The 25,399-nt window shown below is 38.3% G+C and overlaps 1 protein-coding gene across 1 annotated transcript in view; it reads left to right on the top strand.

The window, feature by feature from the left end:
- Window positions 1-25,148, top strand: part of dpt (dermatopontin) — a 146,416-nt gene extending 121,268 nt beyond the window's left edge. Inside the window, exons 3-4 of the mRNA XM_039745177.1 lie at window positions 771-878; window positions 24,634-25,148. Coding sequence (XP_039601111.1) covers window positions 771-878; window positions 24,634-24,700 — 175 coding nt within the window. The 3' untranslated portion in view covers window positions 24,701-25,148. The remainder of the gene's footprint in view (window positions 1-770; window positions 879-24,633) is intronic.
- The last annotated feature ends 251 nt before the right edge of the window (window positions 25,149-25,399 follow it).

Raw genomic sequence — 25,399 nt, 5'->3', positions numbered from 1 at the left:
CGACAAGCCTAACCTAATAAAATCTATTATCATGAGTCAATATTTGTTACAAGTATACATAGAGTAGGATTAGTCCAAGATTATTTCTCGCTTAGGTGCCCAATCAAGTTAAATGCCCCTCCTATGGTATTGCTAGTTTATTACTTTCTTGTGTAGTTTAGTTTATGTGTAACTCTTCTGCGTTTTTTTCTTTTTCTTACTTACATTAGTTTTTGTGTAGCTTAGATTACTTGTAACTGTTCTGTGTTTTTCATTTCTTTTTCTTACTTGTTTTATATTAATTTTTGTTCTTGAATTCAATGTTTGGATTATGTTCAATTTATTTCAACTGTGATTTTCATTGTACAAATTTGGGAGGCTAGGTAAAGTGGACATTAGCGTCACTATGATAAAATCAGGATTAAAGTTGGCATGGACCGTCTTTGTAGTGATGTCTGATAATCTATCCGAAGTTCCAATTGGTTTCCTTAAGACTTTCTGATTCCTTCATAAAGTTTAAAGTAGTACTATCACACTGATTGACATTGACGAATTGCAGGAGTGCTCCTTGTGATAAAAAAAAGTCATTTTCAGGATTCAATTCTGTTTTTCGCCTGTATTTGCCAGGATAATCTTTGGCTCACTTTGTGACCCTCAGTGTGAACCAGCAGTATTATGAATGGGTAAATTATGTCAGCTGCTTTTCTCAGAATCTATAATCTATTAGAAAAAACAGCGGAAAGGAATGCAGCTGCTTATTCATTGTAATCTCTGTTTTGTTGTTTATGAAGGATGACTAATGAGGTCCCAGAGCACTACAAAGAAGAGGGAGACTTTGTCATTACAAACTATGGATACTTCATCAGGGGAGCAAGTACTACTTTCAGTGGCGTACATAGGTGAGTGCACTGGGAAAAGCCAACTTAGAGGCTTCATCTAAATCCCTCCAGAGGTTAATCTTTTCTGAGCTCTCAGTTCATTTAGTTTTTTGGTTTATTTAGATAATCTATTTTATTTCATTAGTTTAGGTGGGATATAAACATGTTTGGTATGGTTTGCCTTTTTAACTTCATTCTGTCTGCTCACATGGCCCCACCTTAACATTTTTTCTTTTTTTTTTTTAGTTTCTTATATTGTTGTTTTCTACCCTGAACATCAATTAGTGATTACAAAATCAATCATTTATAACAAATACTTTATGTCAAATTTAGTTTAAAAATTGTTTGTCTCACTTAACAGTATATATTAAAAGCAAGGTTATTATAGTTTTCCCTTTTTATATTAGTTTTTATTTCTACATTTTTTCTGACCTTACTTGGAAATTCAGTTTAGTTTTATTTTAGTTTTTATTTCACAAAGACATTTCTGTTTTATTTTTATATCTATTAGTTTCAATTTTAGTTTTAGTAATTATGGCATGGAGCTCCTACGGAATTTAGATTTGTGTCACAATCAGACAGAACTGTACACTTAACTGATTTGGGTATGAGTTTAATGTTAGTGGAAGCTTACTACACTACTTGGTTTACTATCTGGTTGTATTTTCCTCTGATAAAAATAAACATAATCAAAACCAGATATTAAATATGAACAATTTTACACAATTGTATAATTTTTAATATATTTTCTACGTCATTTGTGTTGAACAAATCTGTGCTGACTGTTGGCACTTTTTATCTTTTTCTTTTATTGCCCAAATTGGGTCAGTTTGTAATAAAATTAGGTGAACTTTAAGGTTTGAGGGTTTTTTACTCAAAATGTCTACAGCACACAACATTGCATTCAAAATTCACCCATACTGTTCTTTGTTATTTTCTACCAGCCATATTGATCTCTGATTCCATCTCATGCATATACAATTTATAGACAGACTTTTGCTACCTGCAGGCCTGAAAAGATATAAAAAAAATCAGAAAACAGAATCAACTGTGTTCTGACAGGTGTGATCATGAAAATCACGGGGGCTTAGGAAGAACAGCGCTCTTACACCCTAATACCCCTTCATGAAAAAAGCAAATTTATTAAAAACAAAAAACTGAAAGTTTCACTTTGCCGCAAGTATTCAAACCCTTTAGTTAGCACTTAGTTAAAGCACCTTTGGCAGTGATTAGAGCCAATAATTTTTTGACTATACAATACATTCACCACTCTTCAATGATCAATTGCAATTATAGGGCACCATTGATTTAAGGGTTGATTTAGTTTGGGATACTGCACTTGCAGAACTTTGATTTAAAGAAAGGCAGTGGATATCGCTGAGAAACTACAGGGATAGGAGGAAACAAAGAAATGCCACTTAAACAGTGCTACAGCCCAGTGTTGTACTGATGAATAAGAAATGATTAGTTTGTTGGTCTGACGGACTACAGTGCTTGACATGCTGTCAATGGGACACAGCTATCCATCTATCAGTCTATCTATATGTCTGTTGGCAGTCATTCAACCCATTATGTGTTCATTCACTTAAAAGAAAAATGTAACTGAAAAGTAAGGGCTGGGTGGCGCAGTGGTAGTGCTGCTGCCTCGCAGTTAGGAGACCCGAGTTCGCTTCCTGGGTCCTACCTGCGTGGAGTTTGCATGTTCTCCTCGTGTCTGCGTGGGTTTCCTCCAGTCGCTCCGGTTTCCTCCCACAGTCCAAAGACATGCAGGTTAGGTGGTGTGGCGAGTCGGTGGGGTTACGACCCAGCGGGGATGCCTGGAGGGACCGGAAAGTGGCACATATGTCCTCCGGGCCATGAGGGGGCAACCGCCCTGGAACAGAGGAAGACCACAGCAGAGGAACAAGGGGGCGCCCTGAGTCTTAGGAGGCCCGGGATGGATTTACTTCCGCCACACCCGGGAAGATGGAAGAGAATCCCTCCAGGGTGGCCCGGAGTGCTTCTGAGTGCTCTTCCGCCACACCAGGAAGTGACGTCAGAGGGAGCACCTGGAGCACATCCTGGTGAAGATAAAAGGGCCCGCCTTCCTATAGTTGGAGAGCTAGAGTCGGGAGTGGGAGCAGGACAAGGCTCCCACGGAGAGACAGAGGGAAGGTGGTCCAAGGGACAGAGTGAGAGAGGCCTGGTATCAAGGTGATTGGGGCAAGAAGGCCCAGTGGACTGTGCGGGACTGAGTTGTGTTAACAATGGAGGAAAAAATAAAAGAACTTGTTATAAAGATGCGGTGTCTGTCTGATGGTGTCCGGGCATGTCTCACAGTGGATTGGCGATTCTAAATTGGCCCTGGTGTGTGGGTGTGTTTGTGTGTGTCCTGTGGTGGGTTGGCACCCTGCCTGGGATTGGTTTCTGCCTTGTGCCCTGTGTTGGCTGGGATTGGCTCCAGCAGACCCCAGTGACCCTGTGTTCGGATTCAGTGGGTTGGTAAATGGATGGATGGAAAGTAAGGGTTTTGTGGTTTGTTTTACCTCTGGATTACGTAAAGTGAAGTCTTCTGTAAACTGAGCTTAATAAAGTCAATAATGTGGCCTTAGACGCTTTGATGAACATAACAATGCTTATAAAGTTGAAAAACTATCTGGGTGATCAGCTGTTTTTACATAATTGGTCATCTCAGGACATCTTAAATAGAGATATGGGTACTGTGAACATTATTTCCTATCTTTAGAAGTTTTATCTGAAGAAAGAAACACAAGTTTAGATACAGCATTACCTTGGACTTCATGTACTCAACAGGCATGTGGCTAGACATTGGTTTTTGAGCTTCAGTCCATGACCAAAATTATTTCAATTGAAAAGTTGAGAACAAACTTTTGTTTTAAATTTTTATTGATTTTATTGTAATCATTCCATACAAATAGATTAATTTTTACAAAAAAATAGGATTGAAAACAAATCAACCCCCACCCCTGTGAAAGAGAGCATGGCCAACGGAGTTAAACTTAAAGCTTGTAAAAATACATAAATTGATGAGTTTAATAGGCAGATAAAGATAAATGGAGAAGAAAAAGAAATGTGAAGAGAATTGCTTCCTCAGTGCTTTAAGAGCTTATTCTAAAATATTATTGATTAGATCCTGCCAGGTTTTGAAAAAGTTCTGCACAGATCCTCTAACTGAGAATTAGATTTTTTCCAATTTCAAATAATATAAAACATCAGTTACCCACTGACTTAAAAGAGGGGAGTTTGGATTCTTCCAGCTGAACAATATAAGTCTGCGTGCCAATAGTGTAGTGAAGGCAATCACAATTTGTTTGTCCTTCTCCACTTTAAACCCATCTGGAAGAACCCCAAACACAGCTGTTAATGGGTTAGGAGGGATTGTGACACCAAGGCTGTCTGATAGGCACTTAAAATTGTTTGTCCAGAATGATGTTAATTTGGTGCAGGCCCAAAGAGAACAAACATTTTTAAAACTCTCTCTTACTAAAACCTAATTTTTAATTTAATGGGCCCATAAATTTTTTTTCTAAAAATGTTTTGCATGACATCATAAAGGCATGGTCATGAGATGTAAACTTGCCTTCATGATATAAACTTGATCTCTAGAACAAAGTAAAAACACCATCCAGAAAATAAAGAAACTAATAATAAAGAAAATAAATTGTGTAAAAGTAGAAACATAATAAAATGTGCTCAGCTGACTGGCATTCCTGCCAACCAATACAATGCAGCACAAAAGCAGCACAAAGATGTTTAATGTTATGCTCATTTATTTGAACATTAATCCTTCGCACACCTATATTACACTCTGTGATGCAGCCCTCCTTGAAATCAAGGTCTAAATACACCAGTTTGGCTGGGTTGATCAGTTCTGTTCTACAGCAGTATTTTAAAACTTTTTCAAACTACTTTATTATGTACTAAAGCTAATAAACATTTATTGATTGATTATTCAGAACTAAATGTACAGTAGTTTGTCAATTTGCTGAATTGAAGACAAGGTGACACTGTCCAGGTTTGAGTGCAGTGTAACATTGTTTGTCTATGTGCCATGACCTAGAAACTGTTTTAAAAGACATTCAGTCTTTCTAATACTTACCAGGAAATGTTTTAGAAAATGGATTGTTGGTGATTCAATGCGGGAAGTTTGATGAAAACATGTACATAGGGCAGTTAAAATGTTCCACTCAGCAAACCATTTTAGAATCTGCTTAATACAAGTAAATCATCAAATGTGAGATCCTGTCCTGGCAGCATCAGGTACAGGTAGAAACCAACCTTGAATTGGGCACCAAACCACGCTGCACACTCGTGTTCTACACTCACTGATAATAGGTCATCTCATCTTTTTTTCTATAACCTCCATTAGCACACTGACTATTTCCAAGAAACTTTAATTATTTTCTGATCTTGGTGAAACAGGCCATAGAGAGTCCCTTAGTTTGAATCTAGCAACATGAGTATTAAAATATAGCATATCATAAAATTCACAAAGTACTAAACCCATTCCACAATTGGAACAGCTATCAATATCCATCCATCTATCCATTATCCAACCCGCTGTTTCTTAACTACAGGGTCACGGGGGTCTGCTGGAGCCAATCCCAGCCAACACAGGGCACAAAGCAGGAACTAGTCCTGGGCAGGGTGCCAACCTACCGCAGGACACACACAAACATTAGGGCCAATTTAGAATCACCAATCCACCTAACCTGCATGTCTTTGGACTGTGGGAGGAAACCCACGCAGACACGGGAGAGAACATGCAAACTCCACCCTGGGAGGACCCGGGAAGCAAACCCGGGAGCTATCAATATAGTACTTCAAAATAGTTTAATTTTTCTTTTTAAGTTCTTAGTGTCCTATTTTCTCCTGTATTTCTTTACGTATGAATTCTAAGCATACATGATAAACTGAAGAAATTTATAAATATATATAACAATATGTTGTATCCAGTACCCTATTCTTAGCTTCAGCAGGTGTTGTCTCAATAAATCTTCTGTCATTTTATTTTCAAAATAAATGTCTTTCAAGAATCTTTCATTCTCCATCCATCCATTATCCAATCCGCTATATCTTAACTACAGGGTCACGGGGGTCTTCTGAAGCCAATCCCAACCAACACAGGGCGCAAGGCAGGAAACAAACCCCGGGCAGGGCGCCAGCCCACCGTAATCTTTCATTCTTGATTTGAAATTTCAGTAAATTGCAGGCTAACATACAATGGATATAATTAATTTACAGCAAAAAGTTTCACTTTTTAAGAAAACTCTTTTGTCAAGTCATCACCAAAAATGTAATCCATTATTCTGTTATTCTATAAAAGGAAACAAGTTTACTAAGCAATGTGTGAGGACGCTGGCAGCTTACTGATTGTAAGTAGATTATAATTATTCTTCCAGATGTAAGAGTTTCTGAAAAACAAAAAGCTTACGATTACTTGTTATTATCAAACTGATTGTCCATTACATCTAAAATCGCTTATAATCAGTTCTACTGCAGAATTAAGGTTATCCAAGCAGTGACAAGACTATAGATTATAGACTTTTATAATTGATGGTTGAGCATATTTATATTTGTATATTTTTCTGAGCTGTTATGCTGTTTATTTTTTTCCTCTTTCTTCATTATTTTTTGCTTCTCACAATCTGCCCTTGTTCCCATGATTCAAGTGGTCAAGAATGTTGCTATATCAAGTAGTAGGGTTTTCTGAAGTAGACAAAAACACACAGTATAAAATTCTTACTGCTCTGGTTTGGTCAGGGCTCCATCCCTGGCTTTAGCTTTTGGTATCTGAATTTGTTCATATTTTGCATATTTTCATTTTAAAATTCTAAGCAATTTTTTATTTTCTTTCTTTTTCCATATTATTATTCTTTAATGAGTGTTTGTTTGTTAAGAATTTCAATTTAAGCTGTTATTTGTCTGCTGAGCCTAAGGGCTGGTTTATACTTTATGCTTTGATCACGTAAACGCATGCATCATGGCTCCCACGCATTCCCAGCATTCTTTTGACGCATCTTCTGAGCACATTATCAGAAATTAGCACAACACGTGCATGAGCCGCAGTACCTAGCAAAAATATAGGTGGCATGTGTGTTCAAATTTTAGTAGGTGACATCAGCATCATTGCTTACTATTAAAATGTGACATCAAACTTGCAGCTCCAACAGGATCAATCTGCATGCTTTAATGTTTAATGAGTGGTTTGAAGCAGATCATGAATCTTAAATGCTGACATGAGAATGTCTTCATGGTGCTTTTCTTCATCCTTTTCTCTTATAGGCGATGCAAACGTCCCATCTTAACGATACGATACATTTAAAGGTCTCACATACCATCTTCTACGTTGCTGTTACCGTTTTGGACCTTCACAACAGCATCAGAATGAAAAACTTTTTATCTTTAACATCTTTCTTCTCTCAACTTACAACTGAGTGAATCTAGACATTGTTTTCTCGCCATGATGATTTCTCAAGCAGCCACCTGGTGCAATCCTCCAGATTTACTTAAAGTACACGCACACGTATAGACAGTACATTTCTTGTGTAGCAACAGCATCCTCAAGCGCTCGTGTTGTGTAGCATTATGTGTATTATATGCCTTAGGGGACAGACCTCCCTCACTTCTGTTTAACTCTTTGAGGGCTGAATATTTTTTCCAAAAAACAGTTTCTGAAAAGCAATAGTGTCACACAGAAATCAACATAAAACGTCTGTTGCTGCATGCTGTGGATTCCAGTTTACCAAGAATATGCGCCAGGCTTGCTGCCAGGCTGTCTTTGTGTGGCAGGGTCAAAGTCACAGTGCATCGCAATTTGATTTCTACCTCTTCTCATTAAGTGGCAGTCCTCCGTGACGAACATTGTCAGTACAACGATTAGCTGGGGACCAATCAGCTGAAGCTGGAACCTCACATTCGTTTTCGATCACTTGTATCAAAATCTGAGTTCGACAAGTCATAGTCCAGTTCAGAGAGAATAGGCAAAATGTCATCCACAGAATGTTTTGCTTTACGCATTCACTTTGATCTCTTGCCAAATGTCAGTGCGATTTTTGCTGTTGTTTTTCGCCTTGCTACTCACACGAGCGCAGGAAATCTTGGTCAAACCAATGAATCTAACTTTCCTTCTAGCAACTATAGCCCAACTAAAACATAATGGTTGGTTTTGTCACAGTTTACAGTCGATTACCATCATCAACTCTTTCTTTTGACAAAAGTCGGCATCAGCCCTGAAAGAGTTAAGACATGAGTTGCCACAGCACCATTGTTGAGGTTTTAGCTTTCTGTTTGTATAATTTAGAATAATTGCTTGGGTTTCTATTGCTTTAGGATAATACGTTATAAGGTTTTTGTTCATGATTCTTTGATTTTTGGATGTTTAGCTGTTGCTTATGGTTTTTGTAATGGACTGAAACCATCACTAATATTACTAGTTGGTGGTGAAGTGGTTTAAACTTTAAATCATAGAATCAGTTTATTTACTGAACTTTTTTACAATATAGCCATTGATGTACGCTTTTATTTTAAAATAATGGAAGGAGGATGAAATTGACTTTAGGAGTTGTACATTCTTTTGTGATTATTGAAAGTGTTTTCCTGTTTATGGTTTACTTTCATTTTCTGAAGTTAGTTAATTTAACAATATTTTAGCAAAAAATGCATACGTTTTCCCCATTGTGAACATATGATTGAATGACCTGATATGGATTATGCAAAATGACTAAAATGAGAATTTTCCATGGAGATATCTGATATTGTTTGCTGTTATCCAGCATTGGTCACCATTGGGTCCCATTTGAACATACACTTTGTTATGTCCGTTCTCCATGAAAACACAGGATGAAAAATATTTCTTAGCCATCGTTAAAAACTAAACAGAGTACAGTTGTGCTTGAAAGTTTGTGAACCCTTTAGAATTTTCTATATTTCTGCAAAAATATGACCTAAAACATCATCAGATTTTCACTCAAATCCTAAACGTAGATAAAGAGAAAACAGTTAAACAAAAGAGACAAAAATATTATACTTGGTCATTTATTTATTGAGGAAAATGATCGACTATTACATATTTGTGAGTGGCAAAAGTATGTGAACCTCTAGGATTAGCAGTTAGTTTGAAGGTGAAATTAGAGTCAGGTGTTAACAATCAATGGGTTGACAATCAGCTATGGGTGAGTGGGCACCCTGTGTTATTTAAAGAGCAGGGATCTAAAAAAGTCTGCTCTTCAAAACACATGTTGTGGAAGTGTATCATGGCATGAATAAAGGAGATTTCTGAGGACCTCAAAAAAAGAGTCATTGATGCTCATCAGGCTGGAAAAGGTTACAAAACCATCTCTAAAGAGTTTGGACTCCACCAATACACAGTCAGACAGACTGTGTACAAATGGAGGAAATTCAAGACCATTGTTACCCTCCCCATGAGTGGTTGATCAACAAAGATCACTCCAAGAGCAAGGCGTGTACAACAACAACAACAACAACATTTATTTATATAGCACATTTTCATACAAACAGTAGCTCAAAGTGCTTTACATAATAAAGAATAGGGAATAAGAAAACAAAATAAATCAACATTAATTAACATCAAATAAGAGTATGGTTCAATGGCCAGGAGGGAGAAAAAAAACAAAAAAACTCCAGACGGCTGGAGAAAAAATAAAATCTGTAGGGATTCCAGACCATGAGACCGCCCAGTCCCCTCTGGGCATTCTACCTAACATAAATGAAACAGTCCTCTTTGGATTTAGGGTTCTCATGGAAGGGCTTGATGATGATGATGGTCACGTAGACTTCTGGCTTTTAATCCAACCATCACTATTGGAGTATCATGAAGCTTTGAGTAGGTGGAGGTGGCGCAGGCCACCACCACAAAGAAACCGGAAAAAGAAACAGAAGATAGAGTAGGGGTCAGTACGGATTTTAGAGCCACCATGAATAGTTATTATGATGAATTGAACATATAGAGTATCAGGATTAAGTTAAATTAAGTTAAATTGAAGTTATAGAAAGGCCATGTTAAAGTAATGTGTTTTCAGCAGTGTTTTAAATTGCTCTACTGTATCAGCCTGGCGAATTCCTATTGGCAGGCTATTCCAGATTTTAGGTGCATAGCAGCAGAAGGCCGCCTCACCACTTCTTTTAAGTTTTGTTCTTGGAATTCTAAGGAGACACTCATTTGAGGAACTGAGGTTACGATTTGGAATATAAGGTGTCAGACATTCCGATATATAAGATGGGGCGAGATTATTTAAGGCTTTATAAACCATAAGCAGAATTTTAAAGCCAATCCTGAATGACACAGGTAACCAGTGTAGTGACATTAAAACTGGAGAAATGTGTTCGGATTTTCTTTACCTAGTTAGGATTCTAGCAGCTGCATTCTGCACTAGTTGCAAACGATTTATGTCTTTTTTGGGTAGTCCTGAGAGGAGTGCGTTACAGTAATCTAGTCGACTGAAAACAAACGCGTGAACTAATTTCTCAGCATCTTTCAGTGATATAAAAGGTCTAACTTTTTATATCACTGAAAGATGCTGAGAAATTAGTTCACACGTTTGTAACAGTCGGCGAGGTCACAAAGGATCCCAGGGTAACTTCTAAGCAACTGAAGGTCTCTCTCACATTGGCTAATGTTCATGTTCATGAGTCCACCATCAGGAAAACACTGAACAACAAAGGTGTGCATGGCAGGGTTGCAAGGAGAAAGCCACTGCTCTCCAAAAAAAACATTGCTGCTCATCTGCAGTTTGCTAAAGATCATGTGGACAAAACAGAAGGCTATTGGAAGAATGTTTTGTGGATGGAAGAGACCAAAATAGAACTTTTTGGTTTAAATGAAAACTGTTATGTTTGGAGAAAGGAAAACACTGCATTCCAGCTTAAGAACCTTATCCCATCTGTGAAACATGGTGGTGGTAGTATCATGGTTTGGGCCTGTTTTGCTGCATCTGTGCCAGGATGGCTTGCCTTCATTAATGGAACAATGAATTCTAAATTATATCAGTGAATTCAAAAGGAAAATGTCAGGACATCTGTCCATGAACTGAATCTCAACAGAAGGGTTGTCATGCAGCAAGACAACGACCCTAATCACACAAGTCGTTCTACCAAAGAATCGTTAAAGAAGAATAAAGTTAATGTTTTTGGAATGGCCAAGTCAAAGTCCTGACCTTAATCCAATCGAAATGTTGTGGAAGGACCTGAAGCGAGCAGTTAATTTGAGGAAACCCAGCAACATAACAGAGTTGAAGGTGTTCTGTACGGAGGAATGGGCTAAAATTCCTCCAAGTTGGTGTGCAGGAATGATCAAAAGTTACCGGAAACGTTTAGTTGCATTTGTTGCTGCAAAGGTGGATCACACCAGATACTGAGAGCAAAGCTTCACATACTTTTGCCACTCATAAATATGTAATTTTCGATCATTTTCCTCAATAAATAAATGACCAAGTATAATATTTTTGTCTCATTTCTTTAACTGGTTTCTCTTTATCTACTTTTAGGACTTGATGATGTTTTACGTCATATTTATGCAGAAATATAGAAAACTAGCCAACCTGCTGCATACCATACACTGCATAATCAGAACAGTTTTTTAATGATTTTTAAGCACAGGGAGAAAATGAACATTTGAAAAATCGGTAATGTAATAAATCAGCAAGAAAAGCAACATAGTAACAATGCACGGAACGAACCAACACACAATCGTCCGTGACTGAAAACTGGTGGACCGTCCTCGCGCCTTCTCCTGCCAGACGGAGGAATGGGGGTGCACGGCGCGGAGTGTGGAACGGGAGGAGAGGAGAAGCACTGCCCGCTCATGTGCCCACCTAGAACTCGTCACTTAAGTCGTCGTCTTTACACAGTTCAGATGTACCTGTGACTGACGTAGACTTTTCATTGCTCTGTGCGGTTTTGGCTGCTTTTCTATATATAATCCACCAAGACACCCGACCACGGTAATAGCGAGGTGGGAGGAGAGTGTGTACAAAGGGTTGGGACGCAACCAGTGGGAGCGTATGAGTCGCACTTAGTGAGAATTCCATGGTTTGCAATGGGGTTCAAAGGCTTACCCACGCCAGGTAGACACACGCTCATTGTCATACATAATTATGTATTAAATGTTAAACACTTCTGGAAAGACACGGTTGTCTAAAATGGGTTGGTGTGAGAATACAACAGTAAGCGAATGAAAAGATGGAACTCTGGAGAGAGCAAAATACAACACAATAGTGAACCTGCGGCCTAACAAACACCGCATAATTATTTAATGATGGTTGAACACTTCTGGAAAGACACAGTTGTCTAAAAAGGGAGGGTCTGAGGATACAACAGAAAGTGAATGAAAAGATGGAACTTTAGACTTTTCATTGCTCTGTGCAGGTTTGGCTGTATTTCTATATATAATCCACCAAGACACCCGACCACGGTAGTAGCGAGGTGGGAGGGAGGTGTGAACAAAGTGCAAGGGCATCTAAGAAGACGCATGTTTGTCGCGGATGGGAATTGCTGTATGTAGCGTGTAAAACAGTTTGCTATGGTGCATGCGGTCATGCGTCGTAACCGAAAACTCGGTTTTTAAAGACTGCTTATTTCATTGTGTTTTAACCTCAGTTGTAAAGGAATGTTTTAAGGACCCCATGGGATACCCCTTGGTTTTTGCTGCTTTTCTATATATAATCCACCAAGATACCCGACCACGGTAGGAGGGGGGTGTGCACAAAGGGTAGGGACGTAATGAGTGGGAGTGTATGAGTCACACTTAGTGGAAATTCCACGTCTTGCAGCCCGAAAGGGGTTCAACGGCTTACCCGCGCCTCTCTGCGCTGGGTAGATACATGGTCAGTCTCATGCATAATTATTTATTGAATGCTAAACACTTCTGGAAAGACACGGATGTCTAAAACGGGTAGGTGTGAGAATACAACAGTAAGTGAATGAAAAGATGGAACTCTGGAGAGAGCAAAATACAACACAATAGTGAACTTGCGGCATAACAAACACCGCGTGGCTCAGACGTGCATGTGGACTCTTACCACAGGCGAAAGGGACTAACTGGGTGGTTGGTGAGTTTTTGCATCCAGGCAAATGGGCAGGCAGTGTGAATGCCTAGAGAGCGAGGGTAGACAATGGCTGAGGAAAAAGGAGCGTTGGTGGGCAGGAAAACGTCTTCTGTGTTCCTGCAGGAGCATCTAAGAAGATGCATGTTTGTCGCACATGCGAATAGCTGTATGTAGCGTGTAAAACAGTTTGCTATGGTGCATGCGGTCGTGCGTCGTAACCGAAAAGTCAGTTTTTAAAGACTGCTTACTTCATTGTGCTTTAACCTCAGTTGTAAAGGATTGTTTTAAGGATCTCATGGAATACCTCTCGCAAACCGTTTCACACGCTGCATATGGCGATTCACTTCCGCGAGAAACATGCCTCTATGAACAGTCAACGTAGCTCAGAGGTGCATGAGATGCACATGACATTAACCTAACCTGCACTGCATGTGGCCTCTATGACAGACGAATATAAATTACGCCATTTTTTCTGTGTCGTCGCGTCCAAGTTGGTGGGCGTGGCCTTGAGAGTTGTCGTCGTATCCAATGGTCTTGGAGTTGGTGGGTGTGGCTCCTTCCTGCGTGCGCCATAGGTGTCTCACTTGTCAGCGGCTTAGTGAATCCACACCCCTTCCGGCGTGCTTTCCATGGTTGTCTTGCATTAGTGAATTATATATATAAATTCTAAATGGTTCATAAACTTTCAAGCACAACTGTAAGTAACATATGAAAAAAAATATTATTTTTGGGTGAAGTATTCCTTTAAAGCACATCAGTCCCCTCTCCAGTTTTGAGTTTTATAAGCTTGGGCCAAATTTTGACAATACACACTGTATTTTTTAGACCTATTTAGGATGCTAATCTGTTTTGTGATTTGATTTTTACAAGCCCTGCCATCGTATCTTCAGCTCAGACTGGTTCATATTTATTTTACCATTCCCATTTTTCAGCTCCGAATTTTTTTTTGTTTTCTTTTTTTAGTAGATAGTTGCCGAAATATAGCTATATTGTGTGAAGCAAATGAAACAAGCCCTTCTGTGCTCCACAGCAAGTGTCATGGGTCAGCCAGGGTGTATCGCAGACTCAAGTGTGTTTTATGTCATTTTACTTTTTTTGTTGTCTTTTAAATAATATTTTGTAACTTTTGTTCATTTTGCCCTTATTTTTTTTTTAATTGCATGATATGATTCATGTGTTTTTTGCAAATTAATATCAATTTTAATGATAGAATGGTACTGTATGCATTGTACATTTTACAACTTTTTTTTATTTTTTTGCTTAAAGATAGCATTACTAAAGGTACAGGGTCATCCTCTGCAAAAAATATATTTCATTAAATTAAAGCAAGTCTTAAGCTCTTTGTGGATCCTTTGATAAAATGAATGTGTCTTCTAGGGCGTGGGACGCCAAACATTTTCCACCATCCTCTTTTGATTTCTTCTGTAGTTCTTTAACCCCCTAACTTCAGAACTGAAGGCAGATTGTGACTTCATAAGAAAAGTAAACATAATGTTATAATTTTCCTGCATATGTTGGTCCATATTAGATAGTAAACGGAAAAGTTTCCTTTTAGCTAATGGCAATTGGACATCTATCTGTGATCTAGGCAAACCATTTTTAAAACAGTTGCTGACAATCTCTTTAAATATTTTTACTGAGCTAATTGTGGGTAACAATCCAGTTAAAGAATGCTACCCTAAACAACGAGTGCTTGTGGGTCCTACTAGTAATGTGATGGACTTTCTCTCTTTGAGCCACCAACACTTGAAAGGAAAACTCCCTAAACCAAGTTATTTATTTTAAAAAATAATTGATTTAATGCACAAAATTAAATATACAAGACAGTGATAGATAATGGGAGAACACAAAGTAACAAGGAAATTATGACTCATTCCCTAACTTACTAACAAACTAGTCACAAACACCAATTATTTCCCTCAACCTTTCCCAAGTTTGTATATCCTCTCTTAACTCTGTCTGGCTTATTCCTTGTGTAGATAGATAGATAGATAGATAGATAGATAGATAGATAGATAGATAGATAGATAGATAGATAGATAGATAGATAGATAGATAGATAGATAGATAGATAGATAGATAGATAGATAGATAGATACTTTATTAATCCCAAGGGGAAATTCACATTGTACTTTGCTTCATAAATCTAAGCTCAAAAGCCTATGGTTATAGCTTTAAGGCTGTGTCCCGGGCCGATCCCCGAACTACTTCCAGGATCAAAAATGTGTCTAGAAAGACCTTTTTCATTTTTTCTCAGAGATCCTTCTTGTGGCCTAAGGTTTTTTTCTTCATGCCTTATCTCAATGGATGAATTTAAGGATATCAAGTGATGCCACAACAATTTATGTTCTAAAACCTGCAACATGCCCAAACATCTTCCATGCAGGGGATCTCTGTTGCCATGAATGAATAGGAGAACTCTTCAGTCCTTCAGTTCACTTCCCTCAACCTTTCTCTCTTTATGGCAGCACCACTAGAGTAATTACTTCCATTGCACTATGTCAATTGATGAAGCTCACTTAACTCCAACAATCATTTATCTAGTCTGTAGCAGACGAAGGTCACTTTGATGGCTCTTCCAGGATGAGGGCAAACCTCTGCAGCAGTTGATTTATTTTAACATACCTAAGGGCCCTCTTGGTAGACATACTTGGTATTATTTTAAATGTGAAATCCTAGCTCAACATAATACAAGCCATACCAGGTCTTTCTCATGCTATCATTCCATCTACAACTCTTGGTAAACCTGGCACTGCTTTACCAGATTGGGAACCTGTCATAATAATTAGGTCATTTAATAAGAATAATTCATTTCTACAGGTCAGAAAACATAGGTTTTGGCTCCCAATGGGAATATGACCTAGGCATAGTAGAAGAGTTGGCATATCTCAGTGATCATTAAGGATATGCCTTTTGCCTCAGGTAGGATTTCTCTCCTGGAAAATTGTTGTTACATGGGCCAGACAAAGCAACCAAAATTAAAATTGCAGGAGGGAAAATATTTATAAAGTGGTTAATGTGTATGAATTTGTAGTATTAGCAATTCCAAAGCAGAATCAGAGTTTCTCTTATTAACCGTGCGGACCTTCTGGGTCTTGGGTCCTAAAAGTACTGTAGTGGTAATGAGTGTTGTATCAGCCAAGGATGAGGTCAACACTGTATCAGCAGCAGCATGAGCTGCCATTCCTTCTTTCAAATGAACAACTTCAGCGCTGACTGCAGGAGAGCCCATAAAAAGGACAGCCCTGCCAGCATCACATGATTACCAATTTAGTAATAGTTGAAGCAAGCCATCCTTCTAAGGATAGCAAAAGAGTATTTCAATGAAAAATAATCCATTGGGTCAGTGCTAGCAAGCATCATTCAGGGCTACAAAATAAGTCTGGCCTGCCTTGCTTATCATTTTGGCTCCTCAACATTCAGTATATCAGAAGAAATGGACAAAAACAAAATTTGTGTTTATAGCTTTGAAAACATCAACTAGAAAGAATAACTTTATAGGATAACGTGAGAAATATTTGTAATAGTTTGGATTTAGTTAGGATGATATAAAAAAGTAAAAGATGTTGGTATTAATTAATTTGTATCCAGTAAACCTTTGATTGCTTTTACATATTTTAATTTTTTTTATCAATTATGCAATTATGCAACATTTCTGGGATACAGTACAAGATGTGTTTAGCTCTTGCTTATATAGATATAACAAGTCATGCAAAATCAGGCTTGAAGTTTTATAAAATGTTTTCTGTTCTTCTGGCAGACTGTTTAATTAAAAAAATAATTCCCAGTTCAAACAGACATAAAACCGAAACCAGGCCTGACCCATCAAACTAAAGGTGAATACCTTAGCCTGGCACAGACGATATGGCAACTTAAAATTTTAAAGATGACATTCAAAGAAATCATGGTGTATATGTCTATTAAGAATAGTCACTATAGCTTTATCAATATAATTTCAAAGAAGTGACGTAGCTAGAGTTTGTGCTGCTCGGGGCAGGGTGGTGCTTCAATTTGCCGCCTTCCATCATATCTGAATATGTTAACCTACTTAAATAGAAAATTAAAATGACGTATAGAGAAAAATTAAGATGAATGTTGCATAGATTTATGCATATATAGAGAAACAGCAATACTTTTTCACATATAATTATTTATAAGCATCAACTAGACAAGTATATAGTATAGACGCACTGATTAGCAGTGTTGTAATTATTAGTTTAATATAATTACGCTGCAAAAACCAGAACCAGTGTAGCATACAAGTGATAGGTGGAGATGTTTTTTGCACAGAGCAAGAACGCATTCCCATTGATAACGAAACAAAATTATAAATTGTAAATTAGTTGTTTATCTTGCTTGGCCAATAATGCCACCCCCAAAAATGTGTCCCCCCCCCGGGCAAACCACCCCCTCTGCCCACCCATAGCTACGCCACTGATTCAGGGTTTTGCATTTTTTTGAACATTGGCAGGTTTGACATTACTTTGAATGAAAGAACTTCTATTAGATGTATGAGGCTTACCACACACAAGTTAGATCAAGTCAAGTCAAGTTCACTGTCATGTGTATAGCTACTGTGACCATGACTAAAAACTATGAGAATCCACTAAAAAGTGTTGGGGCACCATCCAGTTGACCCTATTTAATTAACAAGGAAAAAGACAAAAAATTGCACCACAGTACAATGCTAAAGATGGCTATATAGTGGTTAAACTGGTAAGATTCTCTGTCAGGAGTAGCTTTAATGAAGAATCATGCAGGAGCTCTGACCTTTGTGAGATCCAGGTCCAAATGCAATGTCACTTTTCAATGTGCTGTGTGTTAAGGGATGTTAGCTAACGGGCTGGCACAGCACATGATGATGTCATCAGTGTGAGTCAGCACCCGTTTGCTTTGGTGTGTGTATTCTTACAGCAGTTTACAACATGACCAGCTTTGAACTGATTGCTCAACTACTGTCATTATTAACATAAGAAACATGGTGTCAGAAGTTTAACCACACAGCTCCAAAGACTAAAAAAGCACTGCTTTCCTTTTGCATCCTAAGCACAGACAAAGGCTGAGCCGCTGCGAATCAATTCAAGTGAGTAGTCATGCTCATCCTGAACTTATCCTCCTACTGCAATGAAAATGACTGGCGACCTCGGCACAAATTGGGATGTTTTCAGGTCAGAATTTGAAGATTACAAACCTCTTATCTCATTTTTAGTAAATCCCTTATCCGTTCACAGAAACATCTTCAGAGTATGCTGCTTACCCTCCAGCATTACAACCTCAAAGTGGTATATAAACCAGGTCCTGAAATGTTTTTGAGTGAGGTCCTCAGCACAGCCACTACAGCGGACACAAACAGTATTCATGTGAAGCATGGGGCTCGGTGTGTGCACTACAGCAGGAGCAGTTCGATCTTGAACACATTAATCAGGCAGATTATCTCAATGTCACGGATCAGCGCCTTACTCAAATAAGGCAGCACACGGAAAAAGATGAAAACCTCCAAGCGCTTAAATCCACAGTTCTAACAGGCTGGCCAAACCTGAAAGGAGGGACAAACTTAGCAGTCAGAGAATACTGGCCATACAGGGGAGAGCTCATGTGCAAAATGGTGTGCTTTATAAAGGTCAGAGAGTGATTATCCCAAAATCATTGTGCCCAGAAATGTTAAGACGGATACATGCAAGTCCCATTGGTGGAAAGGCCTGTTACAGGCAGGCACGTGACACCTTATACTGGCCCAGCATGCAGAGCGAGATTAAAGACTTTGTGAGCAAATGTACAGTCTGCAATGAGTACGCTATAGAGCAGCAAAAAGGGACAATGATGTCTCATGAACTTCCTACCAGACCCTGGCAAATCATCAGTATCAATCTCTTCCAGCACAACGGTAAAGATTTTCTACTGCTGGTTGACCACTATTTGGACTTTTGGGAGATAGAGCTCTTACCTGATTTGGTTGTAGAAACTACTGTCAAACGTTGTAAGGCATGGTTTGCCTGGTATGTTCAACCTGATATAGTAATCACCAATAATGGGCCCCCGTTTGCTTGTTTTCAATTCAGGCGATTTGCTGCAGCATGGGAATTTGAACGTTGCACATCCTCCCCATGACACCCAAAGGCTAACAGCAAGGGTGAAGCAGCCATGAAAATAGCAAAGAATCTTATCAAAAAAGCACTGCGTGACGGCACTGACACCTGGAAGGCCATACTCCAGTAGCGTAACACACCAACTGAAACAATGCACAGTAGCCCAGCACAGCGCCTAACATCCAGGTGCTTGAAGACTGCCTTTCAAGTCGCCAATGCATTGTTAGAGCCCAGTGTCGTGACAGGTGTTGTGGAGAAACTACGTCAGAGAAAACAAATAGCAAAGCTTACTTATGCTCGCAGTGCAAAAGATCTCCCAGAGCTTTCAGTGGGGGAAGCAATTCGGATGAAGCCGCCATCAGGTGATCAAACGGGCATCTGGAAGCTGGGATCTTTTGTGCAGAAGGTAGCCCCAAGATCCTGCTTAGTAGTAGTAGATGGCTCACTGTATTGTCGGAATAGAGTGGACTTGAGACCAGCAGAGTCTTCTGTGCAAAATTCAGATTTAAAGTCTGGGACTTTGGCAACTTTAAGTCAATGGGAAGGAAATGGCAAGGCAGAGGAACACAAGGAGGAGGAGTGGTTTACATTCTTTAGCTGAGCAGGAGCTGAATCTACATGTAAATTCATCCAGCGAGGATGGTCTCCACCATGCACCTATAGAAGTCTGTGAGAAGAGATGAAGAAATGAGAGTCATCCACAAATATCCGAGGAAGTGGAGGTGCTGGTGTGCTTTTTAGATGAAGAGCCCTAAAAGGAGTTACATGAAGAAAATTTTTAAGAACCCCATCGTAGAGCCTTTGACCTGTCGAACTGATCAAACTCATGGAATGAGTCATTGATAGAGTACAGGTATATATGTGTCACTTATAGCTTTTTGGTCCGATTAAATTAACAGATCCTTAATTCTTTAGGTCTTGAAACCAGTCAAGACACTAGCGGTTTTTCACAAATTCTGAACTTTTTGTACCTCTTATGCAAAAACAGTGAATATAAAATCTACAAAATGTGGTAAAATAGTTACTGTGTCTCATTCAAAAAATTCCTAAATAACTCTAATCCCTAAATAAAATTAAGGATTGAAGTAAAGGGATTCAAGATAGCTTCACTGATCCGTTCCACCTGCATTCTATTCATTTTTGAAACATAACCTGTTTATCTGAGTGCAGCTTCTTTCACCTGTTAGTGATGTCTTGCCAAAAACACAGAGCTGAAAACTGCTCTATTGGGGCCATATGCACACATTTCAAGGCCCCATACGTTGGTCCCTGTTTACTTCCTACATTCACAATTGTGCCTTTGCCAAAAGAAGTCTATTAAACTTTATGATATTCAGCTCAATTTGTGTCAGATCAGTCTGACCTACACTCTGTGTCCAAGAACATTAAATGCAGAATCAAGATCACAGTGTTTAAAAAAAAAAAAGCATAATCAGACTGTAATTTCTAGGTGAATCGATTAAGCTCAAATCACTTGATGAAAGGAAGACATTTTACTGATGACAAACTGTTCCACTGCAATATATATTACTCAGTATGATGAGTAAATGCAATTACTGAAACACTGTACTGGTAATCTATGACCGTGGGAACAGCTCCAGGGGGCTAGATAAGAATGCTAATGTTAATCTAGGTCAACCATCAGATTTAATACCCTCCCTTCTATAATTCTTGTCGCTGATTTATTATAGAAAATAAGTGCTAAATAAAGAAAGATAAAGAAAATTGTAAAATGTGACATATGAAGATTTCTATTTTATAGTTACTTAAAAATTGAATTTTTGCTAGCAAGTTATTGCTTAATTAATGCTAGTGTGTACTTTTCTGAATGAAAGGATTTATGTACATAAATTCTACTATTTAGAGCAACTGATGCATACACTATTAACAGAAATTAGCTCAAGAACAAAAGTGAGTGAACCTCTGCATCGACCATTAAATACTGACTTTAGCTTATGTCAGGTGCAACATACTAGGTATAGACAATTAGAAATCACAGTATGATATTCCTGGCTTAACATAAAAATGAGAAGCTTTGTCTTGTTTGTTCTTAAACGGACACGTGATTGCTCAAAAGATGTTTTAAATACACTCAGAATAAAGGTTGCTGAGGTCAATATGTTTTTGAAGAAGCTACAAACAAATGCAGACATCATTCTTTCCAGAATAGAAAGAGATATTCACAAGAACAGACACTCAAGCCCACTAACATTATACAAATATCAGCCTGTGTACACTCACTTAAAGATACTCAAAGAACTCTCCAAAAACCCCAGGTAAAAACTGACCTAAAAGGCATCTCTCACATTGCAATGTCAGTGTGGTCAAAGTGAAAGAAAAAGGTTGATCTACAGGGCATGGCGTATGGTATTGCAGACTACGAAGGTTGTCAAGGTCAAGGACACCACAGCATGTCACTAAGAAAGTCCCACTGAAATTCTACCAGCAAAAAGACCTTCTTTGAGCTGAATACAAAGTGGTATGTCCTCTATGTGTGTTATGCAGGGTCATCAGTACAAGTAGGAAAGAAACGTTGCCTGGGTTGAAACATGAAATACAGTACTCCACATGGATGTCCAATCATTTGGAAAAAATGAAAAAGTGAAGCCAGGGATAAAATGGTAGAAATAGAGACATCTTTGGGCAACCAGAGGCAATTTTGTCTCAGTGTGTGGCTGCCTTGGAGACCTTCTTTAACAGTAGAATCCCTGAAGCCGACCTTAAATCCTTTTGCACCTCTCTATCAGTGTCTTATGTTTTATAAATGTGTCGATCAGCACAAGCAGCCTGTTATCCCATCCTCCCCTTGATGGAGCTCAACTTGGGCAAAAACTTCTCCCAGCACAAGGCTCCTTATCTGCGTGTGTGGTGCCTGGAGTTGTATTTAGTAAATAATACAGTATATTGTTATTTGGAATAAATGCATTTCATGTGTGTTCTATGTCTACAAAGATCTGTGTAAACGTAGGATGAATTGTGAGGCAGGAGTTAGGGAACACATAACTGAAAAAGAAACGTTTTTCATATTTTAGTAAAATTGACAAAATATAGACATTTTTTTCGTAGGCTTCAGGGATTCTAGTGTTAAGGTAAATTGAAGCATTGAGTGTGCAGGAACAACAGGAGCCACTCATGGAAGTTCTAGTATTAGGTCTCTGGAGTAGATGGAGGGTCATCCTGACCATGGCTGTTATCCTGTTAGTTAGCTGGAAGAATCCTCCACCTCACAGCCAGAGCTAAGAAGGGGGGATGACACATGAAGAGTGGCCAGAGTGTGGAGACAAAGAAGAAGAAATGGGGGGTTGGAGTGTTTGGGGTGGTAATGCAGTGGCCGAATATACCAGATACCCACCAGATTAACAGTGATTCAAATGTTTATTAGTTAAACACCAGATTGTACAATTTTGCCTTAGTTTATTTGTAGTTTTAGGATCTTCCTTTGATGATCTATTGTGTGAGCTTATTTTTGTTTCATAAAAGTGACATTTTCAGTTCATTTGTGCCTACATGGTGTTATAATTGGACTTAAAGAGCTACCATCTATCATAGTTCAAACAGCTCCACCTCATGATCTTGCCATTAATTATGACAGAATATACCATATATCTGTACAGTATGGCTATGACAAAAGTAGACCAAATCTCTCCTTAGAACTTACCTTTTGACAAGAACATCATAGTTACAATGTAACTTAATAAAAAAAAACTATGCCAGCAGTATACGTGATATATGTTAGCCCATACCATAAGCTTTTGTTATCACTTCTGGCCTAACAGCATATACCTGTACTCTTGATTCTAGCGGGTGAAGAGATTGAAAATACTATTAAACATACAGGTTACAGGTAAAGGACACAGCCACTTCATCATCTGTTTTTAAGACAGCATTGGTCCAAGTTGTAGCAAAATGTGGTTTAGTTAGTCCATCAACCTACACTTTCAAAGGTGAGTACCACAAAGGAGAATGCATTCCTATTTGAAACTCTCATGAAGTTTCAACTCCAGACTTCTTAAATAGCATCCTGCAAATTGTTGTGTCACATTGTTCATGCCATTGGACTGTTGAACTCTTCACTCATTGTTTCATTGTCAATGAAGAGGGTAATTTTTTATATCCACTACTGAAGTCAAAATTCATTTGAATATATTTAGCCTTATAGTACACCTTCTCAGAACAGATTTGTCCTGATGTATAAAGCACTAGTGACATTATCCCCTTCTCATTTAATATTTATCTATTAACCTTTTCTTCTTGTTCCTACTTTGTGGGTGGTGTCAAAGGAGGCGGGGTCTGCTGAGTCCACCCTCAGGTATTATTTTAAAATCAGAGAGAGGGTCTCAGCAATGGGACAGTAAGAGTTACAGTTTCATGAATATTGCCGGTCTTTGCTTTATTTTTCATTGCTAAATTCTCTTACACTATTTATTGAAGTACTGCTTTTAGATCATGCATTTGTACTAGTTTGCTTTGGATTGACTTCTTAGAAAATCCTTTTTACCCCTTTTCCATTTTATTCTATATTTGAACTATTTTTGCTTTTCTTCAATATATTATTTATTAATATTTTTGATTTGTCTTGTCTTAGCAAGTCAGGCCTTTGCAGGTACCTTCTGCCTAGTAAGGTATTTTTGTATATTTTGGGACTATTAAGAAATATATTGACCATTTTAAGCTTTAGTCACATTTTTTGAGCCTGGAAAATGCCAGGGCTGGTAGGTAGTAATTAGGGACTGCCCACCTAGGAGTGAGTCTACATCTGTGCATGTTATTGAAGGTTCTGGCCTACATTTATACCCATTAAAATGATACAAAAATGGCGAGTTTTGGGTGCCTCACACATCTGAAACTCCAGTTTTCAACAGTTCAATCTTGGGTTTGGATGCTCTTGAGAAGTCATATGTTTCTAGTATTAGATGCATTACAGACAAAGTCATGGCCTTTTCAGAGCTGTTGACAGATTCTTCTGGAGGATTAGGATATACTGTAACTCTACTTATGATGTTTTGTCTTCCAGAGAGCCCAGCCCACACTTGGCAGGCTGTTGCTTCACCTAGGTCAAATGAAAATATACATGGCAGTAAAACTGAGCAATTTTATGTAAATTATATCAATTAAAAATATACAATTCACCTTATCTATTGTTATAAACTTGACTTTTCAACTTGGCTTCAGGTATTTGTTCCAACCCACTTTCTTAATCAGAAATCAATCCTAACTGATAACGAGGCATCTTATTTCATTTTATGGCTCGTTAGAGCTTTTTCTGTCATGTCAAGGCATTCCTATATTGTTGATATTTCTCAGATTATCATCCAAATACTCTGTGGACTTCAACTGATTAATAATTCTCTGTTTTCTTTGTCATTTCATGCTGGGAATGAGTGGGGTTGGATTTTGAGTTCTGGAGTTGTAAGGCAACAGTGCTAAACACTGCACCATCTTAGATTAAGAAAATGCTAAGAAGGAACATAAGGACCTCGGCAATTTCAGTGGATTCTTAAAACATTTTTGCACAATTTTGAGGAATAGAATCATATGAGAGTGAAATGCCTTTGAAAATGCTGACCATGCACGAAAAACGAAAGATTTCAAACTAATTATGTCTCCTGTATATTCCTTTTTCAGAGATCGCCAATGGAAATACGTAGTATGCCGAATGACAGAATTCGACTGCAGCTTTGAAAATTTTTGAAAGCAAAATGATCCTCTACTCAAGTCAATCCAAGGACCTGTCACCCTTCTGACCATAGATTCATTGCTTGAACTATCTACTTGAGTGTGATGACAACATTGGTTCGCTTACTGGATTTTATGAATTTTTTGTAATTCATGGCACAGCTTTTCAGTTTTAGGTGGAAATTATATATATAATGAAATCTGGGTACAGGTACATGGAGTTGGAGTAGATGGTACATTTAAATTTAGACATCTCTTCTCTGAAAGTCTTTTTAATATCTGTGCAATTCCCTTTCTTGGTTGTCATTATATTTGAAATGATAACACTGTTATTTTAAAAGGTTTCAGTAATGTATATCATATTCAGTTAGTCCTTACATTACAATATGTGTATTGCTTGAATTGCATTTTATATCCCCACCTCTAAACAAATGCTGAATAAAGCTTTATAATGAACACACCAACCCGGTAATTTAACTGTTGTGACTTTTAGGTTCACTTGAAACAAGCACTTTTATTACTGCAGGTAGGCAGTGTGGTGTAGCGGTTAAGGCTTTGGACTTCATTCCCTGAAGTTTTAGATTCAAATCCCACTACTGACACTGTGTGACCCTGAGCAAGTCACTTAACCTGCCTGTGCTCCAATTGGAAATCCTCAAAGGAATGTAACCGGTGGTATCATAAATGTTGTAAGTTGACTTGGATAAAGGCATCA

The sequence above is a fragment of the Polypterus senegalus genome, chromosome 2, assembly GCF_016835505.1.
Source record: "Polypterus senegalus isolate Bchr_013 chromosome 2, ASM1683550v1, whole genome shotgun sequence".
Classification (NCBI taxonomy): domain Eukaryota; kingdom Metazoa; phylum Chordata; class Cladistia; order Polypteriformes; family Polypteridae; genus Polypterus; species Polypterus senegalus.
The sequence above is the reverse complement of the archived record's forward strand: the minus strand, read 5'-3'. Positions and strand labels throughout refer to the sequence as shown.